General features: G+C 36.6%; 1 protein-coding gene across 1 annotated transcript; it reads left to right on the top strand.

Moving 5' to 3' along the window:
- The first annotated feature begins 1,560 nt into the window (after positions 1–1,560).
- LOC121414131 (39S ribosomal protein L19, mitochondrial-like) lies at positions 1,561–16,746 on the top strand. The gene is made up of 5 exons (XM_041607199.1): positions 1,561–1,744; positions 11,279–11,578; positions 12,837–12,971; positions 13,566–13,753; positions 15,279–16,746. The coding sequence occupies exons 1-5, from the start codon at positions 1,645–1,647 to the stop codon at positions 15,534–15,536; spliced, it is 981 nt and encodes a 326-aa protein (XP_041463133.1). The 5' UTR covers positions 1,561–1,644; the 3' UTR covers positions 15,537–16,746.
- The last annotated feature ends 3,102 nt before the right edge of the window (positions 16,747–19,848 follow it).

Below are 19,848 nucleotides of genomic sequence, written 5' to 3' on the forward strand. Positions count from 1 at the left end.
GATATGCACACTTTGGGTTATTTTGTGTAGTAAAGTTTTCAGTATAAAAATGTTATTTTTAAAAATATTCTGGGGAGATATGACTTAAAAAAAACAAATTTATTATTTTTTTTGCATGAGAGCGAGTAAAGCGAGCGAAAATTTTTTTTGACCTCTTAATGCAAAAATCTAATTTTAATTGTAATAGTTTTTTACATTGAAAACAAGCCTTCTCATAGCGGCCTTAGGCCCACATGTCTACCTTTTTTTAAATAACTATGTACCAACTCAGATTATGATTAAGCCTACTTCAGTTTGCCGTTTCACTATAATGTTCCATCGATAATATTTTAATTTTTGTGTTTGCCGGTATGTAAATTTGCTATTGTTATATGAATTGGAAATGAATAAACAAACTGAATTGAATTTAATTCGATTTTTGTCTTGTCACAATAAATATCTTTAGTATTTTGAATTTATTATAGTCCAACTTGAAAAATACACATTGATCAACTGTCTTTGCAAATGATATGGATCTTATACTATCTAATTAAATTCTTAAGAAAGCAAAATGTATATAAATTTTACCCCGTCCCGAGAAAAAGCAGCACTGAATGAAAGTGAAAAAAAAACCAACAAACAAAAATGCCGCGGCGAAACTCATACAGCATTTCTTGGGATGGTATTCTACTTTTTCAAGCTTAATTGGTATTGAGTCTCGTTTGATTTGATTTGATTTATTGTTTTCTTCTGCATCCATAACATTCGTATAATACATTTTTCTTAACATAATAAACATAATATGTTAGCATTTTGGGCATGAATCATAAATAAAGTGTACTAAAAAGATAATTCATGCAGACAAAAATGATTAACTACCAAATTATTATATGATATTCACAATTTGCAGGAGAAGGATTGCATGTCATCATAAGCAGATTGCTTGAAAAAATGACAATCCCAAACTAAAATTAATTGAATTAATTAATAAAGCAGAATGGGCATATAATTATTTTCAAATACGAAGCATCAATTCATGCAATATTTTTAGTATGAAGATGAAGATGATAAAAAGATCTCTAACAGTAATTCTAACCTGCGCTAGCTCACAGCCACAGTTTTCAAAAAGAAACTTTGCCCCAAACGTACTCCATGTCAGTGGCTCCCTCACTTTTTTTTGGTGGGGCTCATTGCGTCAAGTGCTGCTTGATTTTTCTTATTTATGACAGATCATATAAATACGGTACAGGTGGGGTACAATTGCGGATTCAGGGGGGCAGAGCCGGTCGGTGCCCCTCCCCCCCCTTGAGAAGCAAAATTAAAATTTGTAATGTAAAATGCAGTTATAATTAACAGATTAAGTATGCTGAAGTGTGATTCTGATGAAGACCTCCCCCCCCCCCTTTTTTTTTGCTCGTGGATCAATTTTCCTTGGAAAAATGTCCCCCCCCCCGCGCCTTTGGAAAATCCTGGATCCGCCCCTGGTGGGGTATCAAACTTTGAAAAAACGGAACAGAAAGTGGAGTAAACCTGGGAGTAAACCCTCCGGAGCGGCTCGTGAGAAAAGATTATCTACATGATTCGGAAATATACTACGTATAAAAACATAGCCTCTTTTTTGCCCAATTTTGTTTTCCCTAGGATACTTTGCTTCGGTTATCAAAGATGGCATGCTTCAGGATTTTTAGAGGACGGCCTGTTCTTATATTTCAGAAACAATCCTGTATTGGGACACGAATTCTTTGCAGTGTTCGTGAAATAAAAGGTAAGATGCGATTGTCACAGACCCTTTTATTGATTTACAATTAGCAGAAAATCATCATGTTATCTAAATGACTCTAAATCTTTCTTTAGTTCATTGTCCCACATGTACACTTTCATGTAGGCTGCAGGCATGGCACTGCAAATGCATCATTTCGATGCGGATTTCATCATTTAACCATTTTAGCAACAAGTAGATCTATCTAGAGCAATAAAATTCAAATAATAAATAGCAATTCGATATGGAGAAAGTGTCAAGGCTGATGATTTGAAGAAGAAAAGCTAACCAAAATCAGGACAGAGTGAGACAATTGTGTGTTGTGAACACTCTAGGCGACACCGCAATACTTAATAGGCTTGGGCGGTTCTAGTCTTGGCGAGAGTCGACTCCGATTCTTGCCCCAGGCGTCGGTTCCAGAGAGAGTCGACTCCCAGCGCCGATAATGAGCTTTGAGACAATGCCTCAATTATGCCCCTACACTAGATACCTTTATCTCGGTGTACGCTTGTTTCGGTTCTTCTCCCAACTCCCTGGTCCTTTCCCCAGTCATCACAAGATCCAACTCACTGCATTGCAAACATAAACCACAGTTACCACACACAAAAATTCTCTCCCCATGATCACAAGATCAACTCACTGCAAAGATAACACACACAGCACATGTTTCACCGTGGTTTGACCTTCGTATTGTTTCTTTGAAGTGATTGTTTCCGATTTTAGTGTTGTGATGATAGATTGATTTTGGTGCTTGAACGATATCTGAGTTGATTAATGGGAGGTAGAACCTCCATGATTTAATCCAAGTTTGAACGTTTGATACTTGGTTGATGTGAGCTTTGCGTGTTTACTATTTAGTGTTTTAGCCCATTATTTGTCAAATTAATCTAGAAAGATCTGTATTCTGTGTCTGAAGACAATGTCAAAGAAAAAGAAAGTTCTTAATTTGTACAGTTCTGAGGTAATTTATTTTATCATACAGACATACCTGCAAATGTTATTAAGTTGAACAAATATCCTTCGTACATACATTTTTGACACATTTTAAAAAGACTTAAAAATTATTCATACAAATGATATATGTCATGAAGGTCATTGAATTGTTAAGCGTTCGTATCAGTTAGAGATTCTAGACAAATTAAAAAGGCCTACCAGAACCAAAACTGCCAATTTCCAAATCATCCATCAAGGAAGCCTCGCAAAGCCTCTAATTGAAATGAACTTATCCACGTCTTTGCAAATTTTACCTGACCTTATTTCTCCAGACAGTGAGAGAGGCCATGTGGCAGCCAAACCTAAACAGAATAAAAAGGGCGGCAATCTCGTACTCCCCCCACCACCGCAAGAATATCAGATTTCCAAACATGTGCTTCTCAAGATTGTGCAATACATGACGGAGACAAAGAAAGTTTTGTAAACAAATTGGCGAAGGTTGATGTCCCTGAATTGAGGGACTATAGTCTACGTTTTCAGTCACTTAAGAAAATGGCGAACTGGTCAAAGGTGAAATTCATCATTGAAAAAAAATGAATGTTTGGATTAAAATAACTAAGATTAAATGAAATATGACTGAAAAATATCCATAGTTGAATCTCTACTTTTATTACTGACAGAACAATAACATTTTTTATTATTAACTTCTCGCCAATATTCCAATAAGGCAAGACTCTCATTTAAGACTAGCAAGCAAACGTTATCAGTGGGATTTTGGAATGAAAGAAAATGCAACTGACAGGAGGGAATGACCACAAAAGCGAAATTATTTGCTAAACACCCCCTCCACTGGGGGTTATCTCCTCCAAACTACTTCATTTCTCCTCCCCACAAAAATATTTATTGACACTCTCGAATGACATTTTCCAGATGAGAAATATTCAGGAAAGGAAAAAATACAGTAGAACCTTCGAAGCCCACAATACCTTTACTGTTCAAACAAAATGTAAAATGCGTAGTTTTATGTGTACGTTTCAATCATTAATTAAAGTATAAAGGATGGTTAATAAACATGATATTCACTCAAAGCGATATGCAAATAAAGATATATCTCATAGTAATATAAAGAATGCTTGTTTATCAATGCATTTAAATTCAAAGGGGAGACAATAAAAGAGCTAGGAGACTTAGTGTCCTGAAGATTATCATTGATTTCGAAACATGGGGTATATGCTGCATATAAAATAAGGAAAACGAATTTAAGTAAACTTATTTTGAACAGATATATAAAAATATTTATAAACAAGAGGTGATAAACACTTCATTAAAATTATAATGAAATTCGTAGTGAATTACAACTTCTAAAAGGAGAAATTAACAAGAATAAAAGGGAAATAAAGTTTGGAAGAAAAGAAGGAATGAGGAGAGAGAAGCTTTGGGGGAAGGATCGGCATGGGGCTGGAGAGTGTACATAAATGGGAGGGGGGGAGCAATCATCTATTCAGTCAGCCAAAATCTTACACCTTCTCACACATTCCACACACAAATCCCAATACACTAACTTTCATGATACAATCACAAGTGTCGCTCACCACAACGCACGTGGTCTCTACTGGCATTTTACAGTCACATACACACACGTACATACACAGTACACACAATGCACACTGAGCCTCATGCACAAGGTATACTGCAGGCTCCAAACAGAGAAACGTTCTGCTCGAAGTATGTGACTCTTCGGCTCCAAATTCCACATTTATTTTATCTCAGTGCTTGGATTCGGCGCTGAGAGTCGGCGCTGGGGCCGATTTTCGTCCATGAATGAGAGAGCATGGCAAAGACTCGAGTCCCTTTATCTCAGAACCGCCGCCGCTTGGTACTCGAGTCTCCAGAGATCAGGGTCGACTCCCCGACTCTGGCATTGAGAATCGGGTAGACTCGATTACCCGGCGCTGGCTCCCAAGCCTAATACTTACCCGTGTTAAGAAACTGGGACTCCACTCACGCACATTTGGGCCGCCCTAGCTTAGAACTAAGCTTTCTTTCCGTAAAAAAAAATTATTCTTATGATTAAATAAATATTAATTAATACATGAATACTGTTAAATCGGTACTCACCGGTTCTCTTCTTGAATTTTCTGCCAATTTCCCACGCTGCTGGCTACAATTCCGCGTTAAATTTTGTCGCCATAGAGAGCTGTTCATGCAACTTTATTTATAAATGGAGCGCCCTTTACGAGAGTTGTTAATGCCGCGGAGAAATCGTTAGGCATTTTGGCCTGTGTTCAAGGCGTAGCTGTTCTATTTTTTTATAAAATTATGTGTGAGATCGAAATCTCAGCGAGTAAACACTCTTCCATATGGAAGAGTGTATACTCGCTGTGATATGATCCCGATAGGGAGGCGCAACACCCCCACCCACATGGGCGCAAACCCCAGGGCCGGGGGACATGTCCCCTCACCCAAAATAGTAGGGGGCACATTATGAAATGTCCCCCTACTATTTTTGGTCATTTCGTTCAAAATCGAAATGTATTTTGGAAGAGACGATCTTACTTTTGGCATGCCCCCTTTTTTTTTTGCTTGTTTGCTTGTCAAATTTCTTTTGGTCAAGATGACCTTCTTTAGAGGGTGATAAACCTTCTTTTTTTGTTTGTTTTTTGCTTGTCAAATTTTCCAGCCCCTGGTCCCCCTACCTTTGGGGAGAGATTTCCGCCCTTGCAAGTAGACATACTCTTGATATTGTTTGCGAATCTGCACGGGCGTCGATCGAGGGCTGGGGATGAGGAAAAGCGGTGAGACGAGAAAAAAATAGAACTTAGAAGGGAAAAGGCGACAGAAAAAAAGTGAACGAAAGAAAAATTAATGGAAAATAAAAGGGAAGAGAAAATAGGGAGAAATGTGATGGGTAAAATAAATTATGGGAAAAGAGGACAGAAAAAAAGTGAACGAAAGAAAAATTAATGGAAAATAAAAGGGAGGAGAAAATAGGGAGAAATGTGATGGGTAAACAAAATTATGGGGAAAAATTCTGGACGCACTATTCATGTTTTATCATGAAAAGGATAAGTTATTTATCCGCGAGCAGACACTTTTTGATATTGTGATCTGAAACTGGATAATGATTTAAATAGAGAACAATCTGCGTATCTGAATTAATGTGTGTTTTAGATTTCGACCTAGAATTTGGGTATTCTAAGTAACTTTCTTATCATGAAAATCAATAAAGAGAGCGCAAAGCGCGAGCTAAAAATATATGATATAACAAAGGGTGAATTTAAGCTCTGTAATGCAAACACTTTGTGGGAAAATTGTGAATTGTGATGGATCACAGTTAAAAAAGAGCTGATGTATTTTATTTTTATTACTTTGAGTTTTTACATAGGACCGGAACATGCTATGAGGGCATTATGTCATCATATGAAAATGATGACCATCTTCCTATTTCTCTCGCATGGGAGCGCGAAATGTGTTAATATTATGGCCTGAAAACTGGACATTTAAAGCACTTTGTAATTATGCATAAGAGGCATTATATATCTATCAATGCGAGCAGAAATCGCGAGTCGAATTTTTTGATAAACTGTCATCAAATTAGTTTGATTTAGAATTAATATTGGGATATACATAACCGACTAATCCAAATGCTATAGCGTGCGGCGCTAGCTGATACGTTTTAACAATCTGACCTGAATAGGGAACTTTTTGAGAACTTTATGGAATACAGGAAAATAATACGTACCTGAAAATTCAAATTTTGCGAGCGCGCAGCGCAAGCAGAAAATGATAATGTTCAGACGATAACACAGACATTTTTACAGAGCACTTTTTAAAAATCAATTTGTAAATGAAACAAAATAATGAAAGTTCAATTTCCCAGCTGAAATATGTTTTGTATAATGACTTCAAAGTTTGATTTTTCAAGCTCCATATTGAGCAAGATATGCAAATACCCTAAAAGACAATAAGGCGCGAAGCGCGAGCGAAAATTTTTTATCCTAACAAATAGATTTAAAAAAAAATTATTTTCAGAGTCTTCCCCTAATGTTATTTCATTAAATCATGTTCCTCCTCTTATGTTTGCCTTTCTTCTTTTTTCCTCTCTTTTCCCTTCCTTTTCTTTTTTCCTTTCTTTTTTTTTCTTTTTTTGCTCCGCCAATAGGGGGGCCCGGGCCCCTCGGCCCCCCTGGATCCGCCTATGTTAGCGGTTGTAGGTGTAAGTCGCGCTCTAACGCTCTAAAACTGTGTTCTTTATCAAAAAGCTGTCTTTCATATTCATTTTGTTCGCAAAAGAATATAAAGTTAATTTCAATCATTGTATATAGTTATCCTGTTTATGATAAAAATACTTAGAAATTGGGTTAGGTTAGGGTTATCAAATTATCAGGGCAGAAAATATATATTTTTTTCTCATTTTGCGCCTCGAGCTGGCACTATTTGATCTGTGAGATTATGTTTTTGATGACATTCATTGTATTCACAGCAATAATAATATTATTAAACATTGCGCACGCGCCGTGCGCCGCATGAATTATGTAGATCAGGTGAATAATTTACCGCTACACACGAGCAGTTGCTCTATATATTCTATGTAATATAATATAAAGAGCAACTGCCCATTTTTAATGGTCCATAATATACCCACTTTCTTCTTTTTTGGAACGAGTATGAATTTATCTACTGATATACTGAATGTACAATAAAAGGCATTATCATGTATTTCTTGGCATTTCATTTACTTTTTTTACCATAATTATATCACACAGCTGCTCGCATAGGCCTACGCCGTCACAAATAACAAAACAAAATCTCACTTTTTTTCTTTTTTGGTGGGGGATAGATTTTCCATACGCATACGTACAATTTTTCAAATTATTTTTTTCTGCTATTTTCATAACAAACTTTAAATGATTTCACCTTTGCACTATTATTTTTTTAAAGACAAAATTACATCATCATCATATCATCGTCACCAACTTCATTCTCATCTTTATCACTACTACCACCATCATTATTATCATCATCATCATCACCGCCACGCCACCATCACCACCACTCTCATCTTCACCAAGATAATTTTCATCATCATTATCATCATTGCCATCATCGTCTTTTTTTCTTATTTTTTCTCCTTCCTGCTTTTTCCTTCCTATTTTCCTCTTTTTAGAGGGCACACCACCACGCCCCCTTACTGGATATCCGCCTCTAACGTTTGTTGTTGTATATAAGTTGGCGGATGCCTCATGAAATGAAATAATATAAAATAAGGAAAGGGAAACTAATTAGAAAAAGGACTGAGGAGAAGAAAAAAGAAAGCCAAACAAACAAGAAAAAACAATATCAAAATTTTGTTGTAAAGTCTTCTACGTCAGTTTAATAATTATGTTTTCAATGAAATGAGAACATAAAAAAATGAAACAAGTAAGATGGGCTATACATCGTAGCAAAGAAATAGAGGGAAGCTCCGAGACAATAAAAAGGGTGAGAAAAAGAAGACTTTGAAATACTCACAACACGAGCATAATAAAAAAATATGGAATAAGCAAGGACAAGTAGCTGAGGGACACCCCCCCCCTCTCTCTAGTTATTTATGTATCAAACTCGCATACACAAGAATTTCTTACTAATCAAAATATTGCGAGCAAAAAGCACGAGCTGACATTTTTTTAAATATTCAAAACTGATAGAGAGACACATTTTAAACAATTCATGAATCATAATAATTATACAACTAGCTTACCAATCGAATCATTCGATTGCGACAAATGATCTGAGAATTAATGCTTTTAGGAATTCATTAAATTAAAGCAAAGTATCTCAACATTAAAATAATTAAGGCGGGCGCAAGGTATCAGCTAATACACCGATAATTTTTTTTTGACATTTGAAGTATTTTCGGTAATCATGAAAAAGATTGATATTTCATGAAAGCTCAAATCCCGAAGAGCGGAATATTTTTATTAATTGACTTTTTAAAAAAATGTTCTAAGCCCCATTTAATATTTGATTATAAGTCGATGCATTAAAAGCTGAAAAAATAAAGTATTTTGTGTTCCTCTATCATAATTGTCTTTCTCTTTAACCCTGGTTCTTTTTTTTCTGGGGGGAAGCATTTTGGTTAAAAAAAGAGAGAAAAAAGATAATTGCTGGCTTGTGGACGCCCGGTGTGGACGGTGGTAGGGACACCCCCCCCCCCCCCCCCGTAGTTACGCCAATATGGGACCAAATGATCCTAAATGTCCGAGGCGAAACTTGTGCAATCAAACGTTATTTCTGAATAAATTAAAGCTTGCGCTGTTCAACTTCAATCTCTTTCAGCTAAATTTGCGATGAACGCTGCGTTATGAAATATATAATTATCAACATCTGGCGAAAAGAATAACCGACCGATCACCTGACGAGAACGCGTATACGTGATCTGCATATCAGGTCCGATCGCGAGTCAGAAGTGAAGGACAACTGCCAAGAAAATCAGGAAAAAGTCGTCAAAATGTAAGTTCCCCTTCATTTCTTTCAATTTTTTGTTACTTATTCAAGCATAAATGTTTCATTAAAGCAAAATTTCAACAAAAGCCTCAAATTTAGCTAGTACTTTTGTTGAAATTACAATAAATTTAGATCCACATAAATCTCTAACCCAATTTTAGCACTGATGTCGCCTATGAGGTCCATACATGTAATGTTTGGACCTCATTGGTACTACGAGTTGTTGTGAATGGGAGTGTGACATTCATGCATACCTGGTACAGGCTTTTGAAATCTCCGCTATTTAGCGGAAATCCGCTATTTTCATTTTTAAGACCGATTTCAATTTCCGCTCTTTCCTGTGTTCCATTTCTGTTTTTTCTTAGTCAAAATTCCGCTATTTTATCCAAAACGGCTGGAAAACAAGTCTAGGTAAATGGATGCGAGCAGAATGTGTTTGTTGTGAATATATATACACGATACGGGGCCTTGTATTTTGCCTTCGCGAAGTTTTGAATTATATGTAACTATGAAACTGCTGCGGATCACACCGTGCACCGTTGCCTTTGTTGGCATACAAGCGCAAAGCAGCGGCTCAAATCGCGATATTTTGCGACTGGTAAATACGTCTGTAAGGATGATGACGTCATCCAAGATGGCAACTTACGTTGACCAACGAAAGGATCGAAGATGATGATGTTTCGATCATTATTTCAAAGGAATTAGCGGTAACTGCGGTCTAAGGTACGATATTTCTGAATTTTGAACATTTTGTCGTAAATATGGATGTGATTTCTTTTTCATAATGTGACATTTTATGTACAAAAAACGATCGGAAAATCAGGTTTCTACTTTTAGATCTAACGTTACTGCTAAAATACGTTGTCTGTACGTACGGTCCTCCAAGCTCTTCAGTCTATGTATTGGTGAGTGAGCCAACGCAGTTCAGTGGAACAGAGACTGAAGCTTTTGGTCTAGAATACACCGTGAATCGTGATGGGCAAATGCAGCGGCTTGGCGATAGTAAATAGGTAAATTTTCAGATTTTCCGCTATTTTTTTGAAACCCCACTCACAGGCCTGCTGGTAGTGGTACATGTATTGTATGGGATGGCGATTGTGACATTGCTGGCCACTTGCAGTCTACAACCTCCCTGTCTGTATTGAGTGGAGTCCATGCAACATACAAAACACACATCATAAAAGTCTTTTTTTTCACCAGAGCCTTCAAAATCTGTAATGTTTTTATTGTATTTTTCTTAAGAAGTTCTATTGGTGGTAAGTCGAAATTATGGCCCACATATTCTCTTAATTTAGAAAAAAAAATTAATAGAAACCAATTTAGTTTTTAGCCAAGGCATTTGAGTATTAACTAGTACTGACTGCCCCCAACAACAAGAATTATCCACCAGATAGACAGAAAACAAGCCAAATATTACTGGTCAACATTATTTTAGCACACATGGGGGTAATGGGGTTACTAATCCAGGACATCATTAGTGACTTGTGCCAGACATAGAATCTTCATCAGAGAGCTATAATAGATCTTGACATTGTCGTTCTATGTTCTGTTTCATTTGGTAAAAAAAGGATATCCTCTTTGTTTTTGACAAATCTAGAGATTTCACATGACAAGGATTCAATTTACTTCTGAAGTTCTGATTGAACCCCAAATATTTCTAGGTTGTTACATTTGATTAAGCCCACCCCCTCGGTCCCCCAACTTACTTACTTCTGGTGCATGGGTAAATCTTCTTGCTTCCAGTGCCTAAATTAATGTAAGGCAATTGAAGGCCACAGCATTGGATGATCTTTGGTGGTCACTATAGCCTACCACTCTTTTGACATCGGCCTTGGATATTTTTGTGCCCTTTGTTAATTTTCCCATTTGTGCGGAAAAAAAAATGCTCTTTTAAAAAAGTGGTCTTGCCCTAAAAATATTGAAATTCAAGTCCTGAGACATACAGATATGATTCACCGTGCAAAAAGGATGTTTTTGCCAAGGCTCTAACGTCATCCTTGCTTTGCTTGGTAAAAGTAATACCTTATACAATTTCCTATTTTCTGTATGAAACTTTACCAGTAAAAAACAGTGTTGAAAAACTTAAAATGTGAATTAAAATTTCTCCTCATGACTCTACAGGCTCAAAATCGGCTTATGCTAGCTCAGATGACTCGGGCAGTAATGATCATTCACCGACTGATGCCAACCAGCCTGAAGAATCCACCCAACCTACAACAAAACCACTCCCCTCCCAGCATGCACCTGCCACCACCCGAGGACCGCGGCGGAAGAAGGTTGGTGAGGCCCTGCAGGAGAGGAAGTATTTCAGCCCTGAGTTTATGCCTCCCATGGGGCAGAGGAGTACGCTGAAGGATTTTCTAGAGAGGGAAGATTGTTACAAGAGACGAGAGGTCCTGGATATTCCAGAGTTTTATCCAGGTAGAGTGATTGGAATTCAATACATAATTGTGTTATTCATTTTGTTATTGGTATATTTTGTATTAAAAAGGGAAAGATAAATCCACTGTATAAGTTTTCATGAGAATTTGTTGATTTTTTTAATGAAATGTATGAAAAAATAGAAATAAACAACTACTATAAATCGTAGGGTGAATCTCCATCGGCTGAGGTTTCTTTTTGAATAACGTCTAAGCAGATTCATCATCATTTATTATGGTCATCATTTTCTGTCTAATGAAGACTCTAACCCCGACTATCAAACCATGATGACACTCCCTGCTTCCGCTTCTTTCTGTTTTGAGCATCTTCCATGCTCAGACCAACCTTACTATGGTCCATGACAGTATCCTTCCATCCCTTCCATTGTCTTCTTCCTTCAATCTCAGTGTCCATCACTTTCTTCCTGTGGCTTCCTCCCTCCAACTTCACTGTCTTTTTCAGATCTCTCTCACCTCATTGATATCAAATCTTTCCTGATGTTCTCAGTTCTCTCAGTTTTATTCTCCCTAACATCCTCTATATTCCCTACCCAACTGCATCCCACCCCTCCCAACCCCCTCCCCATTCCCCATCCCCCCAAATTTTTTTTAGAATAGTTCTCTTTAGGAGGCCAAGAAATTTCCCAGTGCCAAATTGTTTAAAAGCAAAATTTAAGTTGTGTTTAAGATTCAATTTATAGCTATTTCAAGCCTATCTGGAGCTCCTTTGGCAAAGAAGATACGTATATTTCTGCTGAAAGAGAAATGCCAGTACATGTAGTTGCAGTAAACACTGATTTCATGAGAAAGTCCGTAAAACCAGGCTTAGTTGTCGGTAATCATCGAGGATCTAGATTTTGTACAGTCACATAAACTGAAATCTTGAAATCTACGCTGAAAAGTATTCACACTGAAGATCACAGATAAGCGCACGTGGGACAGTGTATTATTATTGCTTTGAATGTCATGCCCGACGCTTGACCCAAATCCTGTGTTTATTTGCTAATTTCTCAGCAATTACACAATTTCTTCCAGAATCCCTTGGTACATATTCTTTATTTATACAAACAGACACTTTGGTGGTCATTTCATTTGATTCTGTACGAGCTCATTTTGATATTGTTACCAAAACTGGCATTTACCTGTAAAACAGTTTGGTTTCTTACTTTGAAAGTTTGTATTGTACCTAAGGCTTAAAATATTATGTTGAGTACTGTGTAACACGCAAGTTCTTGATTTTCTCTCTCCCCTCAATAAAGGTTCAATCCTAGCCGTAACAGTGTCTGACCCGTATGCTCCAGGAAAGGAAAATCGTTTTGTTGGCATCTGCATTGAAAGGAAAAACTATGGACTTGGTGCCAGTTTTAAGCTACGGAATTGCATAGATGATCAAGGTCAGTATTCTATCAGGAATTATAGAAATTTGGTGTAGGAAGTAACTAATATTAATTTAAATGTAAATGCTTATTCTCCTGGGCTCCGTAACACAAAGGTTTGCAATCAATCGGTAAATACCAATAACCAATCAAGATCATCGTTGCATGCGCACTCTGTTTGAAATACTGACCGGGAACCAATCAGCGTGGTTCTTTCAAATTTAGAATTCATCGCAAACCTTTGTGTCACGGAGCACAGATCTATGTAACAAAACTGTATTTAGACTGTATTGTGGGGACTCAAAAATAATGCAGTTTTTTTTAAGTCTTTACATCAAGAAGGCTTATAGTTCATTATGTTTTTCAATCTATTAGTATTCAGTTTTAAGAAAAAGGAACTTAAGATAATATTTTGCTTAGTTGTGGTCCAAGTTCAAGTTCTTCCAAAATGGGAAATTCTTGAATCAAACCCACCACTCAAAAGTATTTACAGTAAAGTCAAATTAATGAAATAATAGAAAATTAGAAATCGTATATTTTAATCATAAAACTTTATACATTCACTCTTCACTGTACCGTTGCAACACCATAATTGTATCATCTGATATCCAGGTATTGAGATCAACTATGAACTGTACAACCCCCTCATCAAAAAGATTGAGGTTATCAAACTTGAGAAAAGGATAGATCGCAACCTCCTCTACCTGCGAGATGCCTTGCCTGAGTACAGCACCATAGATCCTGACATGACAACAATCAAACATCCTCCGGGCAAACCAGTTCCTGTCAATGATGTGAAGGTAAATGAAGAATTTGTGAGCCAATTATTTCCCAAACACTTTATTTATTTAGCATATTCTTACAAAAATATGTGAACAATCACCCCAAAACTACCAATAAATCATCAGGGAAGGTTCTCTGTTAATAGCCCAAATAGTTAAATGGTTTTAAAAAAGTCAAAATTCAAATTTTAGCTTATCTGAAGAAGTGTTTCTTCATCTTTGTACTCGAAAAAATTCAAGTCGAAAATTTCATTAGAAAACAAGGTATTAGTTTTTTTGACACAAGTTTTTGCAGACTGCTTGGAAGTTTAATTGAATTTGCACAGTGTGCATATCTCATGCTTGTGTGAACACAAACTTCAAATATTGGTTTCTCCTTGTTTTCTGAAGCTCTCGTTTTGCTTCTTCTGCATTCAATCAAGTATTTGAGTGAGTTATTGTTGATCCAAAACTGACAAATCATATATCATTTTAAAGCTCAGGATGTCCTTGTTCAAACTCAATGAAAACCTCAAAATTCATTTTGGGCGACTTATTGTTGGTTTGGGGGATGGTTGGTCACATATACATTAGAGTAAAAAAAATCCAGTCATGTAGAAAGGTGCATAATTAAGTTTATTTTTTCTTATTGTAAGTCTATGATAAAAGAATGAACAAATATTCCCCTCTTCAAGTTTGCAGGAAACAAAAGCAGATGGGATGAGTATGATGATTATACAGGTCGTGTGGTCCAATTGTTAGAGCATTGGACTCATAATCGCAAGGTTGTGAGTTCGAATCCCCACTCTGCCATTTTCTCCACTTTGATAAAAAGGCCCAAGAGTAATATCTGACGTCTATAAGGTCAGCCATTATAACCGATTAACCTATTTCCTAGGTAATTGGTTACATACCAGCTTGGCATTTACCAGCAAAATGCTGTCCTGCCGAGTTCCTACGGGAGTTACCAGAAACAGAATACATCCGACCTAAAAATCAGCTGTGCCTTATTGATGCAAAGCCTTTGCAATCACTATTGCATTTTCCATTAAAATCTTTCATTCTAGAACACTTTTCTTCATATTGTTTTACCTAGCCATGATGCTTTTAAATTTCAGATTGCCTTATATTAAACTTATCCTAGTTATCAACAAGTTTTTTTTCTGTGAAAAGTCACTGATTTGACTTTTCTGTTTTCTATGAGCTGCTCGTTTCCATAGTTACCAAGTGCAAACTCTTAAGACAATCCCTTAATTTAGATGGTCCTAGACTTTGACATTATTTTCCTCTTAACATTAGAAACTTACACTCTCCCTCTTCCTATCAAGAAACCATAGGTTAAAAGATCTTTTATATAAAGATCAGTTCTTGCTCACTCATAATTTCCCTTTCTTTCTACTGACATTTATGCCCCTACTGGCTGTCCATACTTAAACCACTTCTTTATACCAGAGTTTGAATTCAACCCGACTTCAGAATACAGGCCTATGTGATTTCAGTTTTATTCAAGTAAAGTTACAATCGTCTGATCGCCTGTTCTTTTTTCCGACCCATCCTTGCATAGGTGAAGATGAAACCCAAGCCATGGCACAAGCGATGGGAGCGGTATGGTTTCCAAGGGATCGACATGACGGAGGTGCTCTCTGAGGAGAGGATAGAGGAGGGCAAGAGGTGGTGGACTCCAGATCATGAGAAGATGGATCTTCTTAATCTATACAGGTCAAGTTCCCATAGCAACGAGGAGAGGGCGATGATCAAGGAGGAGTTTGAGAGGCATGTCCAGAGCCTGAAGCGGAAGAAGAAGTCTAGTGCTGGCTCATAGCGGTTTGCCAGTGGAATGGATTAATATGGACTCTCAAGCTCTAGTGGGGATTTGAGGTGGACGCTAAAGTCCCTAATTGACATTCTGAACCAACTGGTGGCTATCATCTGCATGGTTCGGGAAGGAATATGATTGAATGACTGGATTGTTGAAAAAAAATGATGGAGAGGAGACTAAAGAGGTAGGGAAGTACATTTCAACGGGCAATCGAGTCGCCTAGTGTGCGCCAGGTGTAAGTTTGCTTTTACAGATCTTGCATCAGTTTGCCGGGCGGAGTGGACTGGTATCCATGTACCAGTAGACTGTAAAGCTCCAGTGGGAATTATTGTAGCTGTGGATACTGTATTTTTTTACTCTCCGTCAGGATGTGCTGGAAAGATGATTTGGTTGAATGGATTGTGAAAAACCCAAATAAAATTAAGCAGTCAGGATTAAAGGGGAATAAAGTATTTTTTGATCTAGGGCTAGTGCTACTGTCTGTCATTGAAGGGAGGGGGGGGGGGGTTACCATCCAATCCAGGCCATTTTATTTGAAATGTTAGAATATGAATTTGTTATGAAATATGAAAAATGGAAGCATATCATTAAAAGCACACTTTGTTTGCAAATTCAGAGATCTTGCATTATCTCATATAAATTCAGAGAGAAAAAAATCATGATATTTGTCCATCGTCTATCGACAAGTGCTCTTAAGAATCTACAAAACCTAAAAACTTTCCCCAATCCTAATCCTTTGATAGCAGTGATCTCTTTACCATGGAGTCCTGGGTTCAATACCATGTTGATGTGTTAAAACAAATGTCCTCTTAGAAGTTATTATCCCTCAATCACAAGGTCCCTCTGAGAGGACATAGAGCCGCTGGTCCTTTTTCTTCAGATGATCATCCTTGATAGATGCTCAGAAAAAAATGTCAGTGGGGACAAATGAATGTATTTTGTACTAAAAAATTCACACCATAGATCTGTGTTTTGACTTGGGATAGTCCAAAATATATCAACATTGATTATGCTTTGATTGATTTCCCTGTACTATTTAATCTTATTCTGATTCATGCAGCAATGCCAAATGCACCCAAGAACAACAAGTGGATTTGAATAAAAAGAGTACAATATGCATTTAATCAAATGTATCCCGATTACTGATCATTTGTTTGTGTATAGGTATTCGTATGGGATACTTTATGACAAATAAAAACAACTTTGTAATATACAACCATTCAATGTTCATGTGTTTATCTTATGTCCTTATATTTTCATTGTTTTGTTTAATGGTTTGCTATTAGTTTCAGTAATTTGATATTCAGAAGGAGTGATCTCATTCTGATGAAAAGATGCAACTTGTACAACACTCTTTGAGCAGGTATCCCGCAGACTGCAAGCACAGACTCGTATTTGACACTTCAACCAATAAAGGGTCTAGAGTGAAGACTAGACTCCCAAGACTAACAGCATGTTTCTACATAGACTCGTTAAACGGTATTACTTGCGTATCCAGAATTCAGGAAAACTTTTGTTGAAACAGACACGATGCGGTAAAATGTGTGTTCTCCTAACCAGCTCTGGGAGGTGGTTATTGCCGTGTTCCGCGACACGCAGTGTGAGTTAATCGGATTATTCGCTCTGTAGTTACAGGTTGGTTTAATTTTGATTTGGGAAAAGATAAACCGTGTTTAACGATTCTTTATAGAAACACGCCCGATTCTCTATAGAAACACGCCATCTGTCTGTGTCAGCCACATTACATAGTGAATCTAGTCTCACTACTTCAGACTTTGCATTATGCACTATGCGCATTGTGAAAACCAAGGGGTCTGTGCCTGCAGAGTAGGTATCCTGCTATAGGCTTCCATGCATCTTTTCATTGCAGTTTTCCTGCAGTCCCTAATGTTTTGTCAATGGGGACTGCAGGAAATCCTACAGGAAAGATGCGTCTCCAACTGGCACTTTAATTAAAACATGAGAACTGAGAGGAAACAAATTCTGGAAGTTTCAAGTGAATTTTGATCACACAGTGCATCCCACAAAAAAAATCTGAATTATTAATCATCTATCATATTTGAATTACAAAAATAATTGACTCATATTTTGAAACTTGGATTATCTTTTACTGTGATGTAGCAGAATTCATAAGAAAAAAGAAACGCATTCAGGAAGTTCATTTCTGCCCTTTGAAGTTTGAATGTATACGACACCTCAAATAAAAAAATAAACAAGGTTAAGAAAGTTACTCTCGTTTCAAAGCAGTGATTGCATTTTCATAATGCCCATGAGACAAACTCTTTTTCAATGGCTGCCTGCCATAGCATTAAAAGGTACTGTACTAAAGATTTGATGCAGGGCTGATCTTGGTAAATTGGGAGTCCTGATTGAGAATTGACCAACTGCAGTGACAAATGTTTCCATTTTTAAACATCAAATGCAAGAATTATCTCAAACTAACACTGCTTTATTGCCCCTTGGTCACTTTTGTCATTAGAGGTGTCATGTCGAAAGGCAGAAATTGAACTTTCAGGAAATGTGATTTCATTCTATTTAAATGCCATCATTTGCATATTATGCATGCAATACAGATTTAATTTTCCATGATAAAGAATGAATGGTTTGAAAAAAATTAAATGGCTAATGAAAAAGGGGAATGTGTTAATTAAAATTATGAAAACAAGATATATCATTCTCGATGTGTTTTTTTCTGGAATGCATTGTAAATGAAGAAGTTTGTTGAGAAATTTACACATGTTCCCACAATATTTATTTTCAAGTCATTGGGCAGATGAGATGGGATGTTGAGGGGACAGGGGGGGGGGCCATGGCCCTAAGTTTCACAATCAAGAAAAGAGGGAAAAGAAAGAAGAGTGAAATATACCTCTCAAAAAAAGTTTGGAAATATGTTTGCCATTAATTTCTTCCTACTTCAAATTTTAAACAATGCATATTTTACATCATTCTAAAGATAATTTAATTCTCTTTAAAATGATACCATGCTTGTTATAATCATGTCATGACGAAAAGAGCAGGATTCAAATGTGTTGGATGAAGTCTGAATTGAAAAGCTGCAAAACGAGCAAAAAGGGTTTGGAAATCTGAGTTTTGACCATTCCTTTCTCCCAACTCCCAATTTTACACAATGCATATTTGATATCATTCAAAAGATCATTTAATTCTCTTTAAGATGATACCATGCTTCTTATGATCATGCCATCACGAAAAGAGCAGGATTCAAAAGTGTTGGATGAGGTCTGAATTGAAAAGCTGCAAAACGAGCAGAAATAGTCATGAAGGGTCAATACAGAACATGGTTCTTTTGTCTGTCAGTAGAAATGAAAATGCATTCAAACCAAGCCCCTGCTTCTGAAGTGATAGTTCTGTGAGATAACATGGTTGGTGTCGTTGTTTGAAATACCCATGCATGTTTGTTTGTTTGTTATGTTTTTGCTTATGCAGAGGTGTGTTTGATTCCATGTTAATGTTGATATTAAGGTGCATGAAAACAAAAGAAATTACTGAAGAAACTTACTCATCACCATGGAAAAAAGAACAGTGACTGTCAATTTTGCGTCATTTTGCAACTTTGGAATTTTGACCTTGCCCCACATTTCAAGGCACTGCACCTCCATGTGAATGATAATCATATCATATAGGCTATCATTTTAAAGAAAATTAAATGATCTATTCATTGATATTAATTACACATTGATATTTACTAAAACCGAAGAGGGATTATCGATCAAATTCAGATTTCCAAACTTTTTTTTGAGGAGTTCATATCATTTTCTGAATATTATGTAAAAACCCAGGAACCTAAATTTTTGCTTGCTCACTTCTTCTGCCTGCATCATTTTTTTTCCAAGTTAATTATTCCATACATCAATTCTGGCCCTCTCAAAAGTTTTGGCTCATTACACCAACTGTGCCGATCCTTTCCTCGTGCTGATACACAGTAGGTAGCTTGTGTAAAACACTATATACAGGTACAAACAAGTAAAAAAAATAAATAACAATGAAAACTGGCATAAAGCTGAAATAAGTTTATTGTATCCATATAAGAAGATTCTATACATTTAAATTTAAAAACAAAGTTGTACTTTTTTTCAACAAATAAACAGAAGAAGACATCAATTATTCTATTCTTTTGACCAATCACGGAGATAGTATAATACGTATGTGAAAATGGTAAGAAAGTTGAGAGTATAAAATATATAGAAATTTCTTTTTTCTTCCATCATGCATTCATTTTGACATATTGCATATTGATTTATTCTTTAGACATATACCTGAAGAATAGTTTTCACGACAGAGACATGCTAACCTGATT

Source organism: Lytechinus variegatus, chromosome 4 (genome assembly GCF_018143015.1).
Source record: "Lytechinus variegatus isolate NC3 chromosome 4, Lvar_3.0, whole genome shotgun sequence".
Classification (NCBI taxonomy): domain Eukaryota; kingdom Metazoa; phylum Echinodermata; class Echinoidea; order Temnopleuroida; family Toxopneustidae; genus Lytechinus; species Lytechinus variegatus.